Genomic DNA, 26,286 nt, shown 5'->3' with positions numbered 1-26,286 from the left:
GAAAATAAACCTCTCTTGAGCAGGACTAAAATTAGTAAATTCCATCTTTGAAAATATTAAGCAGAGGTTTAAAACTCTTAATACAAAAGTATTTTGCTAATACTTATTGTAGCGCTAAATACATTCCCTTTATTCCAATTCCTTCATATTTGTGGAATCAGCACAGCACACATATGTCTGACATTACTTCAATAAATTTAGTCTTTTCCTCCATTGTGTGTTAGAAAGATTCATGCATGTCCGTACCAGCTTTTGTAAAGACTGTGATCATAAAAGTGGATGTACTGAGACAGCGGTCAGTGTCTTTGTCTCCAACTTCAGAATCAGACTCTTCTTTGATGCAGGCTACATTGTTAATAAAATCCCAAAGAGAAAAACGTACTTCATCAAAGTAAATCCACTTCCCTTTGAAACAGACAACAGCTCTTCATATAAAATAAGGGTTTGAACTTTAACATTAGAATAAAACCGCAACAGTGGGATTAGTGTTCATTTCTAATATATGCTTTTGTTTCACAATGTTTCATCATGATGTGGTCCACATTATATTGTATGTGACAAAACATATCTCACATTATGTGTAAGATACATCAAAACTTAATGTAGGAAGGCTGAGCTGCCACTTGATGCCAACATTTTCACAAATGATAATTCACATTACTTGAGTTTATTCTAGGAGACTAATGAACATCACTGCTAAGTGTATAATGATAGGAGAGGTGGCATTATTACAGATCGAAACAAGATGATGCAAGTGCTGATTGGCTTGGCGTAAGACTGTAATTCATATAGAACAGGTTTACTTATTGCTTACAATCATTGAAATTGTTTATTTTATGTTAAGGTTTCTAAACCTCCAACAGCAGTGAGATCACAGTATTATTACATTTACAAAAAAGCTTCAACATAACAACACTCATATCATTTAATACCGCTTTGAACATGTCATTCATTAGAATGTAAAGGCACGATTAAGCATTGCTAATGACGGCCATTCTGGGACGCTTGATTCCCTTGATGCAGCACTGCTTTTTAGTTATCCAAGTGGCTCTTGAAGAACTCCTGGACTTTTTCCCACAGGTCCAGCTGAGCCTCAGAATGGGCTTTTGGCTCCCCACCAAACACCACATCACTCCCTACTGCTCCATGAAACCCAGACGCACAATAAGGCATGTGAGGGACTTCCAAAAAGTGCCCAGCTTTAGGGTATGTTACAACCTTAAAAGACTCTTTGCCATGATTTCTTAGCGTTGCAGCAGCCTGCTTGGCAAAAAAAACACTGTTCCAGTTGTGGTCATCTTCAGAAACAGCAAACAGGAACTGGCAGCTGGCACGTTCAATCGGAATCAATGACGCCCTGTTCTTCTCCAAGGAGGGGTCAGGTAAGGCATCTCGTATATCTACAAGCCCGGACTCTGTGATTTTAATATTCTTCATGACAGGGGGAAGTGGAGGTATAACAATGTCTTTGTAGTGTAAAGGAATCACAGTATTTGCATTGCAGCCATTAATACAGACGGTCGCTGAGATCCCAGAGAGGAAAGATGACATCGACAAAGCCAAACCGCCACTGTGAGAGATTGCTATGATGCCAATGCCTGGACCTTTAACCTGCACAGAGAGGTATTGTGTTAATAATCATGTTTAGAATATTGTACCCCTGCTAAAATGCCCGATTTTATAAGATCAATAAATAACAACCATGCCTCAAATCTATCCGAAACCAGAGCTTAAACAAACAAGAGTTGCAACTAACAATGATTTCCATTACCTTGTTTCATCAAAAAATAAAAGAAAATGGCTAAAAATACTGAAAAATCTCAAAAATCCCTAAAGCCAGAGATAATATTGTCAAATTTCAAACCAAAAGATATTCAGTTTATTATTACATTAGATGAACAAATTATGGGAAGCTGGGACTAGAAAATCTGTTGTTATAAAAATAATTCAGATCAGTTTCCTAGAATTATCTTAATTATTCATTATTTGCAAAGGACCTTGAAAAAGTCCATTACAGCCATAGATTTGTGCCATCAGAAGCCAGTAGAGGGCAACATTGACACAGTAAATATTGGCCTATACATCTAATGCATTCTCACTGTGTGTAATTAATTCATTATATATATATATATATATATATATATATATATATATATATATATATATATATATATATATATATATATATATATATATATATATATATATAAATAGGGCTGTCAAAATTAACGCGTTAATTTTTGCGTTAATTTTTTAATATTTAACTCGTTAAAAAAAATTAACGAAATTAACGCAGCTGTGTTTGTTTACTTCATGTGGCGGCTGAGAAACGTAATATGTCTACATAACAGCAGGCGGCGCTACTCTGTATTGTTGCCCAAGTAATGAAAACCGGCAGCTGATTGGACGAACGCGTCACATGGGTTTGTTTTCTCTGGATATTGAGAGCCAGACTGTCATGGCGGCCGTTCAGAATACGATCTCATATTGTACTAAGATAGTTCACTGAAACATCTGAGAACATTTTAAGCGAGAAATAGGCCGTGCAGTTGCTGAATCTGTCTTCATCTCAGAAGATTTTCGTCAGATTTTGAGAGACTAGTCACGTCACCTCATTCCGCTCGCCATTTCCGGGTGAGTCCCGACTGCCCTGCCGCCGACTGAACTCTCGGCTCGTTGGAGATGAACTGCGCCTCGCCTGTAAAGTAGACGAGAGCAGGCGACAGCAGCCGGGGACGGTGACAAAAATCTGCTCTCAAGTCAGACAGTTTCTAGCCGTTTCAGCAGCCTTCAGCAGGACTAAATAAGCCAAATTGTTGCTGCTGTTGTTCTGAAAGATATTAAACATTCTGAACTTAGCAGAACCTTTCCTTGTTTGTTTTTTTCTTCATATTTGCAAAGTTAAGTGATTTAGCATTTAAATATCCATTATTATAAGCTTCACTCTCAATTTAAAAAAGCGATTAATCGCGATTAATTACAGCAAATTGTGCAATTAATTAGTTAATTTTTTTAATCGATTGACAGCCCTAATATATATATATATATATATATATATATATATATATATATACATACATACATATATATATATATATATATATATATATATATATATATATATATATATATATATATATATATATATATATATATATATATATATATATACATACATATATATATATATATATATATATATATATATATATATATATATACATATATATATATATATATATATATATATATATACATACATACATATATATATTCACAATAAGAACAAAAATTAAACATCACACGGGAAGATAAAATGGAGATTATTAAACGTGATTATCTATAGTTTTGATCTTTAATACTAACCTCTGGCTGTCTCCTTAGATAAGATACAGCCTCTTCGAAGTAATCCAAATCCAACTTTTTAGGGTTTTTTGGTAAATCCTGGTAGTCTGTATAGGCCAGTGCCAGAACAACAAAACCTTTATTTGCCAAGAGGCTGGCTCTGGGCTCAGTAAGACGTCCACCGAACGTGTACAAATCCACAACTCCTGGGAATGGTCCCTTTCCTGAAGGGAACAAGAAAACAAAAAGGGAGAGGGAAAGTTAAGTAGAACACTGACATCTCTCCGATGTCTCAGGTATGATCAAGAGAACACAACTAACCTGGTGGTACGAAGAGGACTCCTCGTATTCTTCCCTCTTGCACAGGTATCCTCTTCATCCCCTCCGTCATGTAATATCTCTCGTTGGTTTCAGAGGCCAACAGCTCACCAGTCTCTCCACTCAGTGCTTCTAGCTCCACCAGTGTTGGGCTGAGCACATTCTTCTTTAGGAGTTTACTGTGTGGAGTCTCTGGTGCCAGGGCCCAAAACAAACCCATGGGCTCCACTCCGGTGTAACTTCCTCCCAGAGAGGGTGCACGGTAGACATCCACCTGGCCGGTTTCATCTGCTTTGTACAGAGCAGAAGCCTTGAAAATCACCCCTCTGTCATCAACTAGTTTGGACCTCAGTTGAACTTGTTTGTGAGGAGCGAGTCCCTCGACTTTTACCTGCACCATTTTATCGAAGAGACACCGAACACTGGGGAGAATTTTCAGGCGGATATTTGAGTAAGCCATTTCAGCTCTTCAAGATGGGAGAGAAACAGTGACTCACTGTAATGGCTTAAATGTCCTTCCGCTTTACTTTGTTTGTAGGGACAGCTATGTTGTCACTGCACCTGTTAAGGCAATCAAGAATTAAATGAATGTCTTGCACACACTAAAAAAAAAATCACCTCTGTGTGACTCAGCTCTATCATATGTCATAATATTCATTAAAGAGCCCCTATTATACTCCTTTCCAGCATCATATTAATGGCAGAAAATTGAGTTTTCATGACATACAACAGTGTAAAATTAAACACCAAGATGTCATTAGACCAGAGGCCCGAAATAACTAATGAAGAAAAAGAGAAATATTTTCACCAATTAACTTTATTTATATCAAAATGTAAAAAAAGAAGTACAGAGAACTTTCTAAATGATACATGGAAATATAATCTATATACACAGCATGTAGATTGTATCTTCAACACCAATAGTGTCCAATCCTCTACTACCTATCATGGATTACCGTCATCTCGCCTATCGCAGCTTTTTGTTAGCTGGTGCTGGAGCTATTTAGGACAGAGTCAGGATTGTGATCCAGTCCTGTGTTGTACTCCGGATAAGCCAGGAGTTTCCTGATCCGGCTGGTCAATACGCCGGCATCCGCCTGCCACTTGACTGAATAGGGAGACATGTTGGGCAGCCACTTCTTCCTTTGAGGGTCTCTCATATTGGGATGCCAGGTCCTTGGGGATGGAGATTTTATGCATCTCCTCAGCAAATGGCACAGGGTCCTCAAACACCTCCTCGAAGACGAGCCTCATCAGGTCATCCACATAATCTGAAAAATATTGTATTCAAAATAACATTTTGTAGTTCTTTCACAAATCCACCTCCCTTGTACATATCTCAGGTATGACCATAAGTATTCAATTGCGTTTTCCTGTTATGTTTGTTTTAAAAATAGTAGTGTTTTAAAAAAGTATTTTACTAACTGTATGTGGGGACCGTTTTTACAGTCCTTTCTGGACATTCACCCTTTTCTGATTTGGGGAACACGTCCTTGTAGACAGCTTGCCCTAGAGATGTTGTTGCTTGGCTGTAGTCTGCATTTTCGTTGTAATGCATGGCTGCTAGGTACAGCCTACAATCACACAAATTGATAAATGTAATGAGCTATTGGAGTTCAATTTTTCTTTACACTTAATATTAGCCAATACTCACATTACTTTTTTATAAAGCTGTTACAGTGTTATTGTAAAATGTATTACCTACACAACCTTCCCAGGAAAGGGAAGACCACATTCTTGGGTGTAAAGAGCAGGATCAAGCGGTGGAATGCCTCCAGCGATGAGGTTTGGAAGTGCTGACTCAGCTTCTCCACATCTTTGAGAACTCTCTTATTGCAAAGTATTTTTTTGACTTTGTGGAGTGCCACTGACCCTTGATTAACATTACAAAAACAATTAAGAAAATTATTAAAACAGGCAATACACTAATGCATTTACATTACAACAAAAATTTGAAGTGATATTACGTTTTATGTCTGTTGATATTATGAAAAGAATTTTCTGTAGCTTTTTAAAAATATATTTTGAAGGCCCATTTAGGGTTCATACCTGGTTGGAACCACTTTGCCGGATCCCTTGACACTCGGTCCAGATGTTCACACTTGGGAAAGATGGGGTTTTCATGTTTGTGAACATTTTGGATGTGGTTGACCAAGGATGTCCACTTGGCCACCTTTTCAGGCCCTGTTTTTGACGAACTGGCACTCCAGTAAAGATGATTTTTTATGCTGCGCAGCCACTTTCTCAGCACCACACACTCCTTGTTTTGTGCCACTTTGTCCAGTTTCTTGGACAAACCTGACAAAAGTAGATATGCAATAAAGTTATAATCGAGACATAGTTTGATGACGACTTGTTACAGAGACAAAAAGCACAGAGTATGTCTAGCAACCACAAAGTATGTTGTGAAATATACAGGGATGAAAATTTACCTTTTACAAAGTGCAACACGTCATAGAACTGTGCGATGTTCCTTTCCCTAAGAAACTTCTGAATTTGTGGATGGCGGTCGGTAACGATGTAGTCCACTACTAAACCATTTGATTCAAGAAGATCTAGGCATCTTTTCAATCCCTCCTTCTCCATGTGGTAACTACCATGTACTTCATTGCTCTGCTGGTGGGTGGACAAAATTGCAAAGCTGTGAGACATAAACATACTGAAGCATGTTTGTCATGTTTTGCAAGCCTAAAAAAACAAATAATTTAACTCACCTGAACAAGCTGTAGGTCCAAAATAGTGTTGCTCTCCAGGTGCATCACGGTGTAACTGCCGTAATTAGCTGGATGGCCTAAAGAAAACATGACAGAGAAGGGGACAAGGATTTAACAAGTTTAATGTAAAAATATAAGACACTGTCAGAGTTTTGGCCTACCTGGTGAGTCTGCTCGCATGTCTCCACAAAGTCTGAGCGTTCCCTTCTGCTTTAGCTGCTGCAAAAGAATCTGCTGGTCTGTTGTCCATTTGTGGATAATAGCTGGCTCCAAGAAATTCCTAGCATGCATCCTGAAGGTGTCGGATGGAAAAATCTGGAGCTGCATAGCCTTGAATATCTAAGAATAGATTAAAAAGAAATGTCAGGATAGAAAAGGTCCATTGTTTGCAATTTTCATATGCTGAAAAAAAGAAATAACATTACCTTTTCCAGTTGTATGAAGGATGCACCGGTGAAATATGTGGCTGCTGACAACAGAAGGTTGCCAACAGGAGTACTTCGAACCATGGGCTGGCTCTGCCACTGTCTCGAGTAGTTGCATTTTGGGCAAAACTGGTTGAATGCCACATAAGTACCAATTCGCAGCCGCCGGACATCACACCTAGTATTGCACACTGGACAGTTGTCAAACAGCTCTCTGAGCCGGCTTTCAAAGACGACATATTTATCATCAGCATATGCGGTCCTTGGCACAAACCTAAAAACCACATACTTGCTTTAGTTTTCAGAAATGTTTTACTTTGCTTTCAACTCATTCTAAAATACAGCTAAAATATGAAACTTACGACATGTCAGATTCCTCCGTAAGAACAAAGTCGTCCGGGTTATATGTCGAGTCTAGCAGCTCCGCTGATGTGTCTGCTTCCTCTTCCTCCTCCAACTCAAGACGAGGTCTCTTCCTTGGTCTGACTAACTGGCCTTTAATTGATGTAGATGACAGTGGGATGTCACAACGGGATGTGGTTTTAGTCCCAACACTGACACAAGACACTGTTGCCTGGGTGCCTATAAATATAAGGAAAGATGTAAACATATTTTACTGCAATAATAATTATAGTATATAATATATAATATAATAATTTGAGGGTTAAATATATATCCTAGAGTTTTTATTAAAGTGCATTTTAATTCATATAGTCCACATAACTCAATAATGTTTCTCAAATGCAAAAACACATTTGATGCCTCCGTTTTATATACCTTTGCTTCTCATGTGATGCTCTCTCAGTGTGCCCCTGGATAACTGTGTGCCGACCGAAAACATCTTTTTAGAAGCCACAGACTGTGTGCCCACTGAGATGGTTTGTGGATGGTCAGTCTGGCATCCTACTTCCTGAAATCTAGTTTGTGTGGTACCAGTGTCCTGCTGTGATGTAGACGGAGTCAAATTAAGTAATTGAAACATTTGCAATAGAGGAGCCAGTCAACATCTAGCTGAACAGTACCGAAAAAAACCAGCAGAACACATATGTTACGCATGTAAACATGTGTACAGGATCAACACAATATCCTTGTATCATACTAACGTGAATCACAAAACCACATCCACACTTGAACAAAAGATCTAGAGATCGTAAGACAAACTGCATATGCCACTACTATTTTCAGTATAAGTAACCCCAGGGTGATCCAGGGTGATCAGCAGGCCCAAACGGTTTTCAGCGGTGATCCAGAATGAAAATCTGAGGAATTTATCAGACTGTTTTTCTGCTTGTTTTGGAGAGGTTTTTATTTTTTAAATCTGCGGAAAATTCTGCGGAATTATGCATCCGCATTGAAAAGTTATCCAATGGATAAAGTTACAGCGTATTACTAGCAACGACAACATTATATCAATACAGAGTTTTCAGGCTAGCATGCTAGCACGTAACATCCTAGCTTGTAATGTTAATTATAAATCCACCTATCCATTTCACCCTTTATTTTGCGAGCAAAAACAATCCCCATTACTTACGTTGTAGAATGTTAGCTAAAACGGGTCAATCAAATGATAAGCAACCCCATTTGAACGCAAAAGCACAAGCTAACGTTAGCAACTTAGCCGAGGACTACAGCTGAGTGAGCACTGTGTAACAAACCAGCTTAGTCACAACCATCAACACTTACACAGTACAGTAGCTATGTTCTTTGTTTTTTAAACAAAACAAATCTACAAATAACAAAGCATACTTACAAGTTGTGATACGGAAGCTCCAGGTTGGTCAAACAAAGTGGGAACTGACCCGTCTTTCAGTAACAAACGCTTGGAAAACCCGGAGTTGAACTGTGCCCAGTTCACATAGCTATCCTTGGTAAAATGCCGAAAACACAAAAAAATGTTGAGGTTGTATTGATCAGGACGAGTTCCATAAATAAATTCAAGCCACTGATTCTTCTTTTCTTCTTCTTTTGGAAGTCCAAACAATTGCGTTACGCTTGCGCACCCAAGCACACAACGCCTCCACTGGGACATGATAAATTTAATCCAAACAAATTGTTCAATGCTGACCTGCCTGCCTCCTGGTTCTCTTCCTTAGAGAGAGGGCGTGCCGCAGGACGGGCTTTCTTAATTGTCTACGTCACTGATTGGGGTATTTAAGGCAGGAATGCAGACCAGGCGTTTCAGGCAGTTGAAGATAAGTGCTTTTTCTGTGGGAGAGAAAGCTTCATTTGGAGTGAAAACTTTTTTTTGTACTTTATACATATTACATACACAACAAAACTATATTTAATACACTTAATGACGGGAAACCCCAAAAAAGCATAATAGGGGCTCTTTAATAATATTCACTGAGCAGTACCAACATTGCGTTACTGAGAAAGAAGAGCTGTGTGGCACTTATGGCATTTTTTAAGTATTAATAAACACTGATACAACTGTTTGGTGTAATGACTGTACTTCTCTATAAATTAGTTTTCTATATTGTGTTTACAGTGCCATCTCTAAACTTAACCAGATACTTGATAAAATAAAATATTTTTCATAGAATAGAAGAAGGCACTGACTCTCTGTAGACATTTTGGAGCAGGTAAAAATACTCATTTATTTATACGGCCAAACGGCCAAAAGTAAGCTGCATGAAGACACATTTCACCTTTCACCAACATAGAAACCCATGAAAGAGTCACATGACAGCACCTGGGTGTTCTATCTATCTAAGTATTTAAAAAAAGACTAGCTAACGTTAGGCCTTGATACATGTGTCATTGACGACGCGATGGGATTGCCTCTGTAGCTAACTAACAAACTAACTATCGCTAACGTTAACTGAGAAATGCTGGGAGTGACTTTAGTTGATGGGTAATGTCCTTACTGGGTGAAAGATCATGATAACACAGCTCACTATTCTGCAATAAGAACTAGCCACGAGTAGTTATCAACCAAAACAAGAAAGCTAACTTTGTATTATTACTCCTCATCATAGTATATCAAAATACGATATAAATCTATGATTATTAAGTTAGCTAGCTTAAGCTAACGTTAACAAAGTTAGCTAACGTTAGTTAGCAGGAAAGTAACTTTGCAGGTTTGAGCTTGATAATCGTTTTTGTTTTAGTTTCGAACAAACTGGCTATACGTAGACAAATTTGGGCCATGTTGTAAATACCATAGACGGTATATAAGGTAAATACCTATCCAAATATTATCTCCCACCAGCCAGTAAATGCCTGAAAATCATACCTTCACAACTACGAAGCATTGATGTATAAAGAGGAAACAACCATAGGCAACTGGGCGCAACCACTTTTCCAAAGAAGGGGGAGGGTGGATTTGGGATCAACTGCCTCTGAAGTTTCTTTGTTTAGTGATGAGAACTGCTTTCTGTACTCGGCGTATGTAAAATATATGTATTTAAAATAAAATATAAGGAGAAACAATACGAAAAGGACAGCAGGGGTACCCCCCCGCCCCTATGGAATGTGAAGAATGACTCCAGCGAGAGATTTAAAGTTAGCTTATTTCAAACATGAGACGATTTCATTTTAATAAGTAATAATAAAGATCCTCAGGTAATAATTATTTGCCAAAAATATGATCGACTTCAGGAACATATACATGTATGTAGAAAGGTGAAGCAGCCACTAGATGTCAGCATTGGCACAGAGCTTTATATGTGCATATCCTACTTGAAAGGTTGAAGACGCCTTTTCTGTAAAAGGGTAACAATTATTTTGGATCTCCTAACACAGTATGGTTTTTAGAGCATTGGCGATTTTAGATCCTTTTTATGGTCTAAATTTTACCTCAGCTCCCCTAAAAATGATAATAATAAAATGTTTTAGTGCTTCAAGTTAGAGTTTGCAAACTTGTCTGTTAGTGAAAGAGGACAAACAATTACAGGTTCCAAGGGCTTAAAACAGGTTTAATATCCTGTGTGGCTGTCGCCAATGCTATGCACCTGTAACCCAGTCAAGGAAAGGGTCTCTCTCGGAGGTGGAGTCTCTATCTAATCTGTCAGAGGGAGAGCAAGAGTGTGGTTGTGAATTTTAACGTTAGTAGTCCCCAGAGAAGAAATTGGTAATTTCATGGCGCAGATTAGAACCCAAATTAAATTGGTCGTTATTACTGTGACTTATGAAGTGTCAGGTATAGTTTCATCATAGTGTTAATAGTGTAAAAATCTCTATCTGATGTTGTTGTTCCGTAGCTAGCTCAGAGATTATCGGCTAATTAAATTACTGATTTAGCAGGGGGGGTTAACACTTTTGCAAGGCACTATATGCATGTCACATTCTCATTAGGGGCTAAGCCCCCCTAAAGGTCTCATCCTAAAATCGCCCCTGTTTTAGAGTATGTGTGCCCTAGTTTTATCGACATGAACACAGTAACACAAGAACAGTATACATGATAGGAAACTAATTTCCACCACATGTGCCTCCTATGGATATGGAATATATTATCTGATTAGTTGGACCACCTTGCTGCATATATTTTCATATTAATGAGCAAAATGGCAGGACACTGGGGTCAGCTGCCTCATGTTTACAGTATCTGTAGGGTAGACCTCTGTCTCTTCTCCTCTGTGTCTTCTTGTCAGAGGATCTACAGGACTTAATGGCATGTCAAGGTGTTAAGCAGGAGTTTTATCCAGTGAATCATTGGTTGGCCACATAGACTGTATAAGGTTGGCCAGTGCCAGGGCTTCTTAACCTCTGAGATGATGAAGGGACGGGAATCTTTCATAGACAAAGAGAGGAAATTAAGACAGGGGGATGTAATTAGAGACCAGCGAAGTGAAAGCAAAAGTTGATTTAATAACAGCTATGTAGAATCAACAAAGTTGTAAAATATAAATGAAATAGCCATGCAGATATCATGAATAACCTCACAAAATACTATAAGCCATTCAAATAAATCTTTGTCTATAGAATATTGCAATATAAAAAGATTGGCTTGCTAAATAGTAACATTAGTGTATTTTCTTAAAGGCACCTATTTATATGTTAAGTGAAAATGACTAAGAGGATACATTATAGACTACTGTATGATATGGATGAAATGATCCTCACATTAAAGTGAAATCTAGTGTATATTTTTCTTGTCAACAATTCTCTATAATAACCCTCATTTGGATGCCACAGCTGCTCTCTATATTTCATGAACAACTAGTATACGTGAAAGACATGCTTAATTCAATGTTTTCTAATCTCTGACTGCAGGACAGAAATGTTTGCAAATACTTGAATTTAGGGTAGGGTGATGATTTCAAAAATAAGCGACTGCCTCTTATTTTTTGTCTGCAGTGATGAATTATGTTTTGCAGGTTACAGTGCAGAGCGAACTGCGGTTAGGCACAATGAGAGACTTTTCCCCCCTCTGAGTAAATGAAAGTAAAATTTCCATCCACTCGTTCTACCTTCTATCTGCAAGGACATTGTGTGATATACAGTGCAGTCCTATATAGTGGAATATACTCTACTACTGCATAAGTTCATCACCGGTCTATTAATTCATCATCTTTTGTGTTTAACAACATTTAAGTGTAGACCTACGTGCATATGCACACTGTAATGAGTCAATATTGCTGGCTAGTCCACACAGCATTCCATGATGGGAGAAAAATGTGCTCTGGTTTATTGGCATTTCTTTAAACCAATCACAATCGTCATGGGCGGTGTTAAGCGCCCGGTGGAGCCACGGTTCCACTGCAAAATAGCTTCGGGAAGGAACTTGGTGGAACATGTGTACGTTCAAAAGTTGTTTTAGTCGTGCAACAGAAAACTCAGATTGGACAGATTGTTGTCTGGATTTACCCTGCTGAGATCTGAGGAGCAGTTAACCATAGTCCTCAGAAATCAACCGGAGTTTAAAATTCCAACAAAAAGATAACTACGGTAAAATTAAAAGTTAACGGACATCCGGCGAAAAGAGTGAAATCCGGCGGAATTTCCGGCAGCAAAGGAGCAATCTCAGAAGTGGAACGTATACTAAACTCAACATAATAAAACCAATTTTCGGAGGTGATTTTAATATGGTAATAGATGACTGGCTTGATAGATCTCCTTCAAAGTATACAAGACATCATTACAATCCCATATTGCTTAATTTTTGTAGTGCGTTTAATTTGATAGATGCATGGCGGACTAAAAACCCTTGTACCCAAGTCTTCACTTGGTTTAAACCTGATGGTTCTGTGAAGTCTAGATTAGATTTCTGGCTGGTCTCTGATTTTAGATCTGGTCTGGAACCAAGCTCTACAGTTTCTGCTGCCCCTTTAACTGACCACTGTATGGTTAAACTTATTCTTAAACCTGCTAATACATATCAAAGGCCAAAAGGATACTGGAAATTCAATTCAAATCTTCTAAACAGTGAAATATTTTGTCAAAAAATTATAGCTACAATTAATAATATTACTGGAGATTCACAAGATCTCTATATCTTCGGGTAAATTATTAAGCAGGAATAGCAGAAAAAAAGAATTTGAAATGATTAAAGAAATAAACAGTATTTGTACTAGACCTTCTTTAAATGAAATTAACAAACAAAAACTTATTCTTTTACAATCTTCACTAGACCAAATTTATGTTGATAAAGCCAAAGGAGCGTATATAAGATCGAGGGCGAAGTGGATAGAGGAGGGTGAAAGGAGCTCTGCATACTTCTGTAGATTAGAGAAAAAGAGACAAGAGCGTAATGGTATTAAATCTTTGCTAATCAATAACCAAGAATGCACAAATCCTGATCAGATTTCTAAGGAAATTTATAGTTTATACAGTAAACTTTATTCCTCCTCTTATTCATACTCAGATGCTGATGCGTTCTTTGATCTTATTAAAGATTGGATCCCCAAAGTAGATGAGAGTTTTAAAAATAGTTGTGATGCAGATATTAGTATGCTTGAAGTTGAAATAGCCTTGAATTGTTTATCTTTAGACAAGTCGCCTGGTTCAGATGGCTTAACGAGTAACTTCTATAGGCATTTTTGGGAGAATATTAAAGACCTTGTTTTTCATATGTTAAAAGAAATATCTGAATCCCACATTCTTCCATCCACTATGAAACAAGGGATTATTACTCTCATACCCAAACCTGGGAAAAATTCTAAATTAATAGACAACCTTAGGCCTATAACCCTACTTAATAATGACTATAACATTTTAACTCATACACACAACTCATAACAGGTTAAAAACTGGAATTTCACAGATTATTTCAGAGACACAGTCAGGTTTTTTAAAAGGACGTTCAATTCACAATAATATAAGACTTGTGCTCGATTTACTGGATTATGATTATTTAATTGAAGATGAAGGTTTTATTTTATTTTTAGATTTTTATAAAGCTTTTGACACGGTTGAACACAATTTTATGTTTCGCACTTTAGAATTATTTGGATTGGGAGAAAACTTTATTTATTTTGTAAAATTAATTTATAAGGACACTAATAGCTCAGTCATTTTACCTCAGGATACATCTTCAAGATTTTCAATTGATAGAGGAATAAAACAAGGTTGTCCCATTTCACCCCTACTCTTTATTGCTGCAGCAGAAATGCTTTCCATTCTAATAAAACATTCTGATTTTGAAAAATTGATAGTGTTTGGGAAAGAGTTAGTCATTAGCCAATTGGCTGATGACACGACCATTTTCATGAAAAACATTAACCAAGTTCCAAAAATTCTCCAAACTATAAAGCTCTTCTCTAGGGCATCTGGTTTAAAGTTAAATCTGAAAAAATGTGAATTATTAGCAATTCATAACTCCACTCTATCAACCTTTTATAATATTCCTGTTAAAGATACCGTTAAATACCTAGGTATGCACATTACAAAGGATAGTGCCTCACTTAATAATCTCGACATCTGTAATAATATAGATAAGTGTAAAACTTATCTGAATTTGTGGTCTCAAAGAGACATTTCTATCGTTGGCCGAATTTTTCTTACAAAAATGGAATGCATTTCTAGACTCATTTACCCTGCTTACTCAATCTCATTTCCTAAGAATGCAATAAAAGCTATAAATCAAGCCAATTTCAATTTTATTTGGAAAAGAAAAACACACTACATTAGAAAAGGAATATTGGTTAAAGAGTATGATGAAGGAGGGCTAAAAGCAATCGACATTGAATGTATTAATGGTACTATTAAAATTAATTGGCTAAGATCCTTTTTAAAAAATGAAAATAGTTTTTGGTTTCATATTCCCAGACAAATTTTTTAAAAATTAGGAGGTGTCAATCTCCTCCTTAGATGTGATTATGACCTTAAAAAACTCCCTGTTAAGTTATCAGCGTTTCATCAACAGGTTTTACTTTACTGGAAAATGATCTACAAACATAATTTCAGTCCTCATAACATTCCTTTGTGGAACTGTAGATATGTGCTATTTAGGAATAAGTCTTTATTTTACAATAATTGGTGGGAAAGAGGTATATGGTCTGTAATGCATATTTTAGACAATACCGGAGTCATTATGTCTTTTGAGACTCTCTGTTCCAAATTCGATTTATTTGACAAAAACAGTACGATAACATTATCAAAGCAATACCACAAGCTATAATCCAGATGTCTTTCAACGCTTCTCAAAGTATTGTTACCCCATGTCTTCCTATGCTTTTGGTGAATGGAGTTTCTCTTACTCACATAAATGTACCCAATATTACAATTCGGAAAGCCTTTGTGAAAGAATTATATCCTTTTTCTTCAAATAAAATTTCAATTTTTCAATATTTTTCCAGTACTGAAGTTCAAATGTTAAGAACAAAATTTCTTAAATTTCCAGTTGCACCAAAAGCAAAGGAAGTGCATTTTAAAAATTTTCATGGAGTGTACCCATCTAGAGAATTTTTAAGATGTCGATTTGGATTTGATGTGAACTGTTGTTCGTTTTGTGCTGATCAGATTGAAACAACAGTCTGTTTTATGAATGTCAATTTGCTTATACCTTCTGGGAGGATTTGCATTACTGGTTATTTCCTAAATTTGAAGATTTGCCTGTATTTACAAAGGAAAATATAATTTTTGGAATGTTTATGAAAAATGAAGCGCATGACTTAGTAGTTAACACATTCATTATTCTTGGGAAATTCTTTACACACAAGAATAGATTTCTGAAAACACTTCCAAACTTTAATGTTTTTCATAAAGAATTGTGTCATTACTTTTTATCTCTGAAGTTAATGAAGAAAAAGAATGCCTTAAGCTTATCTACTTAGATAGAGGATGTGAAACTTTCTGAAAACCCCTAGTGTTTTTTTTTTTTTTTTTTTTTTTTTTTTTTACTTTGTTTGTTTATGTGTTCTTTCTTCTCTCTTATGTAAGGTGTTTGTCTGTTGTCTGTGATGACAATTCATTTATTGTACCAGGCCAAGTTTGGTTGTTACTATTGTTCAATAAAAAAAAAAACCAAGGATCCAACAAATACTGAACTAAAAACCATGACCTACATACAAGCTAATCTGTTGAAGGAATGAAGTAGCCTAGCCTACAGTTGGAGAGATGGGCGGAGAAACTCAGGTGAGGGGAATTAGGTGAGGCTTTAAAACACAAAAGCAGGAAGTAAAGTAAGACATGGACCTTCTTATATACTGTATACTTATATATACAGTATGTCTATGTCTATGAACCTATGACATGGCCATAGACAGTATATAAGGACATTACACATGATGATAAGAGGGAGGTTACAAAATAAAACAGGAAACAGACTAAAGCGAAACCCCAAGAACGACAATCCATTCTGCAGATAATCACACAATATAAGTGCACATTTAAATAGGGAATTTCTCTAAAATGGCACATATACCATAATGCATGAACTGTTAGTATATATTTAAGACATTTGCAGTTTCTATTGTTCTGAATTTTGGTATATTGTTCTTTTTTTTGTCACTTTCCTTTGTCTCCCCCTTATATACTGTCTATGGTCTCCCCACCAAATGATGTGCTTTTATTATGAAATCGAGCCTTATGGTTGGCTTGACCGATTAGGACCCGCCCTTTAACCGAAGTAGCCATGGAGACCGCGCGAGAGCGAGGCAGCTGGTAGAGTTCTCGCAGCGAGGGTTTCCGCTCACCTAAAATAAAGAGCTGGCGAGCCGAGAACAAGGAACAACGGAACAGTAACGTTACTGACGGAACTATACGTTCAAAACATTAGATTTTTTTTGTATTATTTTGCCACATTCTAGTTTTGGGTGTATCCATTTATACAACCGTTAATTCGTCGGATATGAAGCAGTGAGAGGAGGGCTCGCCGCTGGTAACCTTTAGTTGGTGAGTCTTATCTGTTTTTCGTAAGCTAAGCACACATAACGTTAGGCCACTACGAGATCTCTTGTCTGTCTCTTTCCTCCCGGTTGTATTTTTTGATTGTAAAATTAAAAACAGGAAACGTGTTTCCCACGTTGGGGTAATAGGCTATTTCATCATTTGTCAAGGGGAATAATGAGTTGTCAATTTTGTGTTTGTCACCTAACTAGCTTAAGTGTAACGTTCACGTTAATTAAGCTTGCTTTATTCCAAGCACCATTTGCACTTTTCCATTGCCCTATTCTATTAACGTTACTTCTTACAATCCTGAGCTTAGTCTACATGTGTGTACGTAGCGAACTACGTATGTACGTAAATGTGAATGTATTCATATTGTTTATATCTGTAGTGGTCAAATATTTATGTTTAACGTTACCTTGTTCAGCTTTGTTCTCGTTGTTTTTCGCCGTATGTCCATTTCTATGTACATTGAGAGCAAAAGAAGAAAAATCCGAGTGGCCAAGTAAGTGTGAACACATACAAGGAATTTGATTCCGGCTTTTTGTTGCTCTTACAGAAATAGACATACGGCATAAAACAAGGACAACAAAGCTGGCCAAGGTTAACATAAACATTAGACTACTATGTACAGATAAGTACATATAGAAACTGTATATACATATTACGACGCATTCACATTCGCCTACATATAGCCTACGTAGACTAACAGCTCTATGAACGTTGTAAACAGTATACAGTAGTGCAATGCAGAAGTGCAAATGGTGCTGGAATACATGAAGAATTATTGATATAACAGGTTGCTTTTATATCTGAGGTAGCTGGATGACATAGCCTACACAGTCCGTGTGTATGTTTAAATGATGTGCTTAACACTATAAAATATATAATTTACTTGAAAGGTGGATGACTGCATGGTGTTACAGGGTGAAAGCTAAATGCGTGGTGGTACAGGATAAGTTAGGACACGTTATTTCTGACAGGTATCCAGGTTGCTTTAACGTTTTTTCAGATATACCCGTGCTTGGCAAAGTCCTTAGCAATACAATAGAAAAGAACACCGGCTCGAGTAGTCCAGTCTCTAAGAGACAGAGACAGCTGTAGCGTTACTGTATTGTTACATTTGGTAACAGTTGTAACTGTATCTTTTTTAGAATGTGTGTGTGTGTGTGTGTGTGTGTGTGTGTGTGTGTGTGTGTGTGTGTGTGTGTGTGTGTGTGTGGTCGGTCCTAGCAGCCCACCACACTCTTTGTTTAAATAGCTCGCAGTACAGTTGCACGTGTCGAAGCGTGTGACTCTGCTTTAGAGCTGCCATGAAGGCAGTTGACCACGTTTCATTCAGTTGCAGAGGTGTACTATTGAGTTTTGAGGGTCTGTCTTGCTCAGATATTCCTTACACTGTCATTTCTCACTCCCTCCTGGCTTATGTTCCTATAAGAGTTTCTTGATAGCTGGGCAGGGTAAGATATGACACTATTAACCACAGCAAAGGGCAGGGAAGTCCAAAGGTGAGGTGTTGTTTATCATCATAATGGAGACCAAAGATGAAATATGCATTTTGAGAGAACACAGACAGTCATATTGTGAAAGACAGAAGTCATGGAGAGGAAGGTATCTGGGACTAATGTTCCCAGTTAGGCACGCTGTGTCTAATAGGGCTAATGCTAATGTGTTGGGCGCACTGTTCCACTAATACTGTGGTAGCTGTTATTTATTGTAAGATTGGAATTTTGTTAGATTTTTGCATCAGTGTGATAAACTATGATGACAGGGTTTAGCGGAAAAACAGACAATCATGTCTGGATATTTTATCCATTAACAATTTATCTGCTGAGATTTTCCACTATTAACTTTATGTATAGATAGATAGATAGATAGATAGATAGATAGATAGATAGATAGATAGATAACATTTTAACGTATATTTGCCATGATTTCCATATTTTTAAACTCCCACAGGTGTTTCTTCTTTTTAACTAAATTAAATACTGTAAATTAATTCCCCACAAGTATAAAACCCACTGTCAATGAACATTGTCCTGCACGATTCGGGGAAAAATATGAATCACGATTTTTTTTTTAGCTTAGAATTGATATCACGATTCTCTGCCACAATTTTTTTGTCACGAAGTGTAATGTTTATTGCACGCATGAACCATGACAAAACAAAACAAATTGGCAGTACCAAACATAGATTTCTTTTGGCACCTATAGCACATTACGCATCACCACAAGCCTGTAAAGATAGAGGCTTCAATGAATAAAGAAAATAAAGTACATACTGGCCATTTAGGTACATCGCGAACAGGGGTGAATCGAGAGCGTGATTTTTTTTTTTTATAACGATTTATCGTGCATGCCTACCTGCTACTTTGTCGAGCAGTTCCTCGACCAAATCTAAAAACAGTGGGAGACCTGGGTTTGATTCCCACTACAATACATCAACCAATGTGTCCCCGAGCAAGACACTTAACCCCTAGTTGCTCCAGAGGCGTACGACCTCTGACATATATAGCAGTTGTCTGTCGCTTTGGATAAAAGCGTCAGCTAAATGACATGTAATGTAATGTAATGGTTCTCAATTTAAAACCCATTGTGTGACTACAGTGAGATTTTTACAACTCCCAGTCCAGCATTCAGAGGCCTTTTCTGTTTGACAACATAGCTTAGAGAAAACATCTTGTGAGTAAAGATAAAAAAAAACACACTGTTCACACAATCTCATTGTCAGAGTTCCCCACCTTTCACCACTGTCAACATAACATATAACAGTGTTTGTACGGTTTCGTCTTCCCTCTCACTATGTTCTTTCTTTCCACTCTTTTTTTTCCTCTTCCCCATCATTCTGACTGTTTCTGTCCCCTTCCTTGCGGCAGTACAGAGGGATGCTCGGGCGCTGTGGGGCTTAACACTACATACATCATAACAAAGGGTCCTTTCTGTGCTGCCACGCAGAGCCCCATCTCTGGGCTCCCTCCACAGGCCCATACGGGCTCCACCAGCAGCAGTAGCATTGGGGCCTATTGGGTGGAAATCTCCTCCCGGCTGTTTCTTTGGCACACTGAGTGCTCTCTGTTCCCGGACACATGCCTACGCTGCTGCTCTCCTTGGCTCCCTTTGCATTCCAGGAGCCTCGGGCAGCTGAAAAACTGCAGTAGCAGCCTGCTGGCTGGCTGGTTGTCTGGTGTCTGAAGTGGAGAGTTGCATAGTTTTATTTTTATTTTTTTCCCCAATTGGAGGACTAAACAAACAAAGTATTTATGCTGTAAAAACCTCCCAATATCTTAATGAAATGGGACGGAACATGGTCTAACCATCTGACAAATAGCATTGCTATTTTTAGCAACGTCATTTAGGCCTCTGCAACTAACAATTATTCACATTATTGGTTAATATTTTGAGTAGGTTGCATCTTCAATTGGCTTGTTTGTTTGACCAAAACCCAAAGATATTCAGTTTACAACTATATAAAAGAGAGGAAAAAGCAAATCCACTGTCCTGTCCCCTTCTTTGTATGAAACAAGGAAGTTGTCTTGTCCTTTTGTATGAAGCAAGTATGTGTTTGACTTTCTTGCAACATCTATCTGACGTGTTTTGTGTCATTATGTGCTTTTTTAAAAATGAAATATATTAAGTCGATCTAGGTTACTTTTTGCTTGTATTTGCCATTCTGTTGGTGCTTCAAGCATGATAAAATATATCCTATAATGTCAACTATCCCGTTCCAGTGATATTAATATAACTGAGAGTAGTCATACTGCAATGATGGCTAGACTGTCAGCCATTTAGAAGGACTTTGCAATGATACTGATGGCTGTTTCAGCACACATTGTTTGACTGTACACTAAATCGTGATTTGGGTAAGCTGACGTTACCTGGCTACATGAAGCTGTGCGGCAGGAAGTGTTTGTTTATGTGGTTTAACACAAGATTTTGTTCCAGGAAACACAAACTAAATCTCTTGAAGGTTAAAATAGCAGCACACCCTTTAATGTGATCTGTCAAGCTCAACATCTTTGGCAGTGTCTGACAGGAAACACAGTTGCAAGTTAGAAAGTTGACATCCAAACTTGAAGTATTTTTGTGCTTTTGCTGTCAAACTGCCCGCTGTGTTATTAAATCAATTAAATGCATGAACATACATTCAGTGCATTAAAAGATCTGCAATAAAATCCTTTCAGGCTCCAAGCTATCTTGTTCCAGCTAATTGGAATTCTGTAGTTTGTGGGATACCTTAGCACAGAGTTAATGACTTTGTCCTTTCTCAGACGTGCTTTTGTGAAAGCAATTAAGCTAATTCTGCTTAAGTTTTCACTTTGCAGACGTACTGGCCGTTCAATACGCTGCCCTCAGCTCTCTCAGGAGGTCAGCCCTGCATTATAAATGCCATCCCAAGTTGTTATTTACATCCCAACAAGTGCCTTTGAACACAACACGTGTTTTTTTTGTCCTGTCTGTGACTTTGTTTGTCCTTGGTATCTCTAGATAGCAAGAACATTATCTGAGTTAAAGTAGGGCCTCTCTGTAACCCAGGCCTTAGCAGCAATGCTCTGATCCCAACATGGACAAATGAGAATGTGTCTATGGACGAAATGGCTGGCACTGGTCCCCTGCATGTGTTTTTGACTGTCTGCCCTTTGGCTCTATGCAGTACCCAAACTGTCCTGCCAAATCCGGCTTACGTCACTCTCTCCCACTGGCATGCGCCACATGCAGGTATGGCTCTCCATCCTTTTCTTGGGGACATCAGAAAGGTGGCAGGCAGTAGGGGGCCCTGCTGTTTGTGTGCGTGTGTGTTGGAAAATCTTGATTTTTGGATCATTTAAAATGTAGCTTAGTGCTGGACACTCAAATGTGAATGCACAGGCAGTTAGAAAAACCAACCATGAATGTGCATAACTGCAGTTCTGGGTCGTCTGTGGCAGTGCCAGTGGCCACGCACACGCAGCAGATCTGCAATCAAATTTGCGGCTCTTTAAGTGCAGCCATGCCATTACTGTAGCCATTAGCTCAGCAGCCTTGTGTAACTGTAATGGGCCCTCTGCCCTCTCTTGAGGATATGCTGCCTGCCAGCAAGCTAGTTCCCCACAAAATGCAACTACTGCTACTTCATCCCGATCTCTCTGTAGCAACATTAACAAGCCTATGTGCACCTGCATCTCATTTATGTAATGACAGTGTATGTCTCGTTGTATCCCCCCAATCAACCAGCACATGCTTTTAGGAAGTTATTTAAGTTGGTTATCATGGAGAGATATTTGTGAAGAAAAGATGGTGTTTTTTATTTTTTTATTTACAGATATCACTTTAAGTGGATACGAACTACAAATTAATCATAAATAAATGGGGCACGGAAGAAATTAGATGCTTATTAGGCTAATATTGTTCTGTATAATAATAGTAATGGCTTATACAGTATGTTGGCCATATGAGCAGCTAAAGAATACATGACATTTCAGAAAGTAGCACCTAATGAAGTTATCTCCACATAAAGTATGCATCAAATTGCTTGCTATTGCTTATAACAATGTGCAGCATATGGCAAAGTAGAGTCACAGCTGAGCAGACTGTGGTATGGCATCTGTTATTATTCAACTGTTAAGTACTGTACCCTCTTTATCTTGAATAACTACATTTGAGGAATGCCTGCTACTATAGGGGTTACTTCATGGACATTTAATGCGTGAAGAAAACTTGTATCGCCCAACTAACAAAAACACTGACAAATGACTTAAGCTTTGCTGATAGGCAATGCTGCCCAAACATTAGAGAGCCATAAGCCTATTAAAATGTTACTTATTCAATGATGAAGCTATGGTAAAATACAGCTCCTTGGGCAAGCTCCTCTCCTGACCACCAGGGTAGTTTGCAAAAGTTGCAGTTGCAGTCACAGTTTTGTTTTGCGCTGGACTCTCTCTCACACATTTTTAGCCTCTCTCTTCCTAATGCTCCTACCTCAGCAGCAGGGGTCTGTTTCCTTGTTACATCATCTACAGCAGAGTGTAATGACTGGTTTATTTAGTAAGATCTTGTGGCAGAGCCAAAAGTCGGGATTGAGGGGAAATCAGAGGAATTCTCCTGCTGCTGCTGCTGCTGCTGCTGCTGCTGCTGCCACTGGTGTTTTTTTTTTTTTAAAAGAGTGCTGGAAATTGCTGTCTGTCTGCCTGGGGGTCAGTGTAAATAGCAGGATGCTGTTTAAAGGTGCTGACACACAATGCAGATGGCAAAGAACTAGTGGCAACCAAGGCCGACTGTGGCGTCGCCTCACGTCTCCTAACCCTGGCCAAATACTTGTATTTGAACACACCACAAAGACTGCCGTCGACGGCCAACTAGCATGTACGTTCTGCGCCTGCGAAAGAAGAAATAACTCTCCATGCCACCAGGCGGCAGTAATCTATTCGTCATACAAAAAGGGAAACCGGATATATAAAATGTTGCTATGATACATAAAACAAACCAGCGTTTGCCCTCCCGAATTAGTCAGCGGCAGCACAGAGCTATCTGTTCTCTTGGTAAAAAATGTCTCCCTGCAATACGGAAACAGAGGGGCAGAGTGGCCCGCCGCGGCTGGCTGGGTAGTTAACTAGCTTGCTAATTCCAACATGTCATCATGTTACACTGGTAACAGAAAATTAGCCGTACAAAGTTGTCACACATCTGGTGATAGCACTGTGCGTTCCTAGAATATGACAAGAGTTTGTCAATGAAACATTAAGTTATATTTGACTAATTTAGTGACATGCCGGCCAGCTGGCTAGTTAGCTTGCTTAGTCTAGCACCAACCACGATGTAGAGGGAGAGAGGTCTACGGTCTTTATATTAAGTTTTACAGTATAGGACTTTATTAGTATATTTTGTATTGTGTAGGTATATAGATTTAAAAAAGTATTGTATTGGCCAGTTTTGACAGCCCTATGTGTATTGATTTCAACAGATGAAATGAAAAAATGAGAAGAGCCTTCTGTGTGTGCCCTTTCGACTTTAGTCGTTTGCTTGCATTCAGTTAAACCAAACAGCCAATCAGATTAATTCCCATCTCCGACGGCGACTCAATATGTGGAGTTGGCCGAAAAAAAGCCAACCGGGATTGATGAGTAGTGACGGTGCCTCAAACACCGCAAAAACTCGGGTTGACCTACCCTCACTGTCGGCCAAACTTGGAGAGATGGCTGACAATCTCTTTGGTGCGTCAGCACCTTTTTAGGAACCAAAGTATGAGAAGAGGAACTACACAAAGAGTCATTCATTCATCGCGTAGAGTCATTCATTCATGCTGTTCTTATCAGTAAACCAACTGCTATTTGGTGACGTGCAGAGGAGGCCTTTTCTCTGCCACTCTCTTTGCCTTACAGTCTTTCTAGCTCTCTCTCCATTCCCTCCTGTCTCTCTGTGTTGCTTTTGGTTACATAATCCTCGTTGAATGTTGATAGTAATCCGCGTCCTCCCTCCCCCTCTCTCTCTATGCCTACAGGTTAAGCCGTAGAGGACTCTCGCTGGTTGCCGGAGGAAAAGATGTGCGATGGAATGGTAGCGTTTCAGACGAGAGCCCGGTCTTCCTCTTCTTCCTCCTCTTCCTCCTCCGCTCTAGCCCACAGGCTGGCTGCCTCCACGCTGCTCCTCCTCTTCACCCTGCTCCCTCATGGTCACGCATCAGGTAAGACACACACACACACACACACACACACACACACACACACATTTGTTTTCTCTGTCTTCATTCCCACATGATACACATTGACTAAACCGCCATCTTCAAACCCCCCACTATCTTGCAGGTCGGTTAGATTAAATTTGCTTCCTTTACCCTTGGGTTGTACAGGTTGCTCTGTCTCCGAGCTGCAGCTGAGAGCTCAATCCCACCAACTGTGTGAATCCATTCACTGCCCTAATGAGCCACAACGGTTTTCCTCCGCTATTGACTGAAACAGAGAGATGATGTTGTCTGTGGTCACATTGCTGTCATGAGGTTTTAATCAGCCGTGACATTTATCGTCCTCTGAGCGCTTTTAGCACAGCTAGCGAGCTTTGGTTATTGCCCTACAACAACCTTCAGATCAGGTTTTCAAATTGATTTAATTGTTTTATGGGGGCGGGGGGGGCAGGCTAGATTTGGTCCACACTTGGAAGTTAAAGTAAGCATAGATAACACAGGTATTAATGAGCCACCACAAGACCTATAAGGCTTGTGTTCTTTTTGTTTTGTTCTTAAGGAATACAATGTTAATGACATGTACTTACTGAACCCAGTCACTTGTGCCAGCTTTCCCTTCACTTTAGCTGTCCAATATTCCAGTCCCCCTTCCCCCACACAAACACACACATGCCTACACACACACACACACCCCTCTCACATAGCCAGCTTGTGAAATGAGCCAGATGTCCTTGCCACAGTGAGGAGGCAGACTGTGTATGTGTCAATAAGTAAATGTGTGTGAGGGGTGGTTTAAGGTTCTGGAATGTTTTTAAAGCTTTAATTGTTTTAACTTTCTTTATTTGCTGTGTGTGTGTGTGTGTGTGTGTGTGTGTGTGTGTGTGTGTGTGTGTGTGTGTGTGTGTGTGTGTGTGTGTGTGTGTGTGTGTGTGTGTGTGTGTGTGTGTGTGTGTGTGTGTGTGTGTGTGTGTGTGTGTGTGTGTGAAAACAGCAACAGAAAGGGAGAGAGAGATGGGCAGGAGGAGCGCACTGCTGATCCTAAGTGTATTCTCTCTCTCTCTCTCTCTCTCTCTCTCTTATGTAATACACATGATTCATGTAGAGCCTAGAGGGGCTGGTATCACGCTCACGTTCTGCATCCAACACACTCATACACATACAGTACACTGCCTACCAATACCAAGGAGATGTGTCCTTAAATCCCCAGCCCACGTGCTCTGTGTACTGTATTTGTGTGTATATGCATGCATGTGTGCAAACCTACCCCATACTCGGGTTATGTGTGGATGAGGAAGGTCGTACCCTAATATCCTGTGAGTCAGTGTATTAAAAGACAGACCCTGTATCAACCACGTTCATGACAGTTGGTGCATTACATAGGGACAATAATTTCTTTTCAGTACCCATGATGCTGTGCCTTGCCATTCAACTGATGGAAAAGGACAAAAAGATCTCTAGACTCCACCACTAGGACTATTTTCAACTGGCTTGTGACAATTCATTAACTGTGTGGTCTAAGGGGCCGTCCACACGGAAAAGTTTTTCTGTTCAAACGCAC

At 38.8% G+C, this 26,286-nt stretch overlaps 2 protein-coding genes across 9 annotated transcripts in view; one reads left to right on the top strand and one right to left on the bottom strand.

Annotated features, from left to right (window-relative positions):
* Window positions 1–798: 798 nt before the first annotated feature.
* On the bottom strand, window positions 799–10,149 carry LOC114573373 (acyl-coenzyme A thioesterase 1). 8 transcript variants are annotated; one of them, XM_028605541.1, is made up of 14 exons: window positions 10,041–10,149; window positions 8,868–9,007; window positions 8,553–8,661; window positions 7,580–7,745; window positions 7,165–7,384; window positions 6,803–7,076; window positions 6,539–6,716; window positions 6,378–6,454; window positions 6,096–6,279; window positions 5,713–5,961; window positions 5,365–5,536; window positions 5,089–5,237; window positions 4,620–4,934; window positions 4,128–4,224 (listed from the first exon to the last, which is right to left on the bottom strand). In XM_028605541.1, exons 4-13 carry the CDS (start codon window positions 7,641–7,643, stop codon window positions 4,678–4,680), a joined length of 1,824 nt encoding a protein of 607 aa, XP_028461342.1. In that variant the 5' UTR covers window positions 7,644–7,745; window positions 8,553–8,661; window positions 8,868–9,007; window positions 10,041–10,149; the 3' UTR covers window positions 4,128–4,224; window positions 4,620–4,677. The 8 variants fall into 8 exon arrangements, with proteins under 8 accessions (XP_028461345.1, XP_028461344.1, XP_028461346.1 ...); XM_028605542.1 differs by having other exon boundaries at window positions 9,992–10,056; XM_028605538.1 differs by lacking the exons at window positions 8,868–9,007; window positions 10,041–10,149 and having other exon boundaries at window positions 8,553–8,861.
* A 6,676-nt stretch (window positions 10,150–16,825) lies between these two features.
* Window positions 16,826–26,286, top strand: part of susd6 (sushi domain containing 6) — a 35,629-nt gene continuing 26,168 nt past the window's right edge. The window contains exons 1-2 of the mRNA XM_028605820.1: window positions 16,826–17,080; window positions 24,549–24,731. Of these exons, the coding sequence (XP_028461621.1) occupies window positions 24,590–24,731 (142 nt within the window). The 5' untranslated portion in view covers window positions 16,826–17,080; window positions 24,549–24,589. The remainder of the gene's footprint in view (window positions 17,081–24,548; window positions 24,732–26,286) is intronic.

Source organism: Perca flavescens, chromosome 18, assembly GCF_004354835.1.
Source record: "Perca flavescens isolate YP-PL-M2 chromosome 18, PFLA_1.0, whole genome shotgun sequence".
NCBI classification, from domain to species: domain Eukaryota; kingdom Metazoa; phylum Chordata; class Actinopteri; order Perciformes; family Percidae; genus Perca; species Perca flavescens.
Note: the sequence above shows the minus strand (reverse complement) of the source record. Positions and strands in the feature narration are given on the sequence as shown.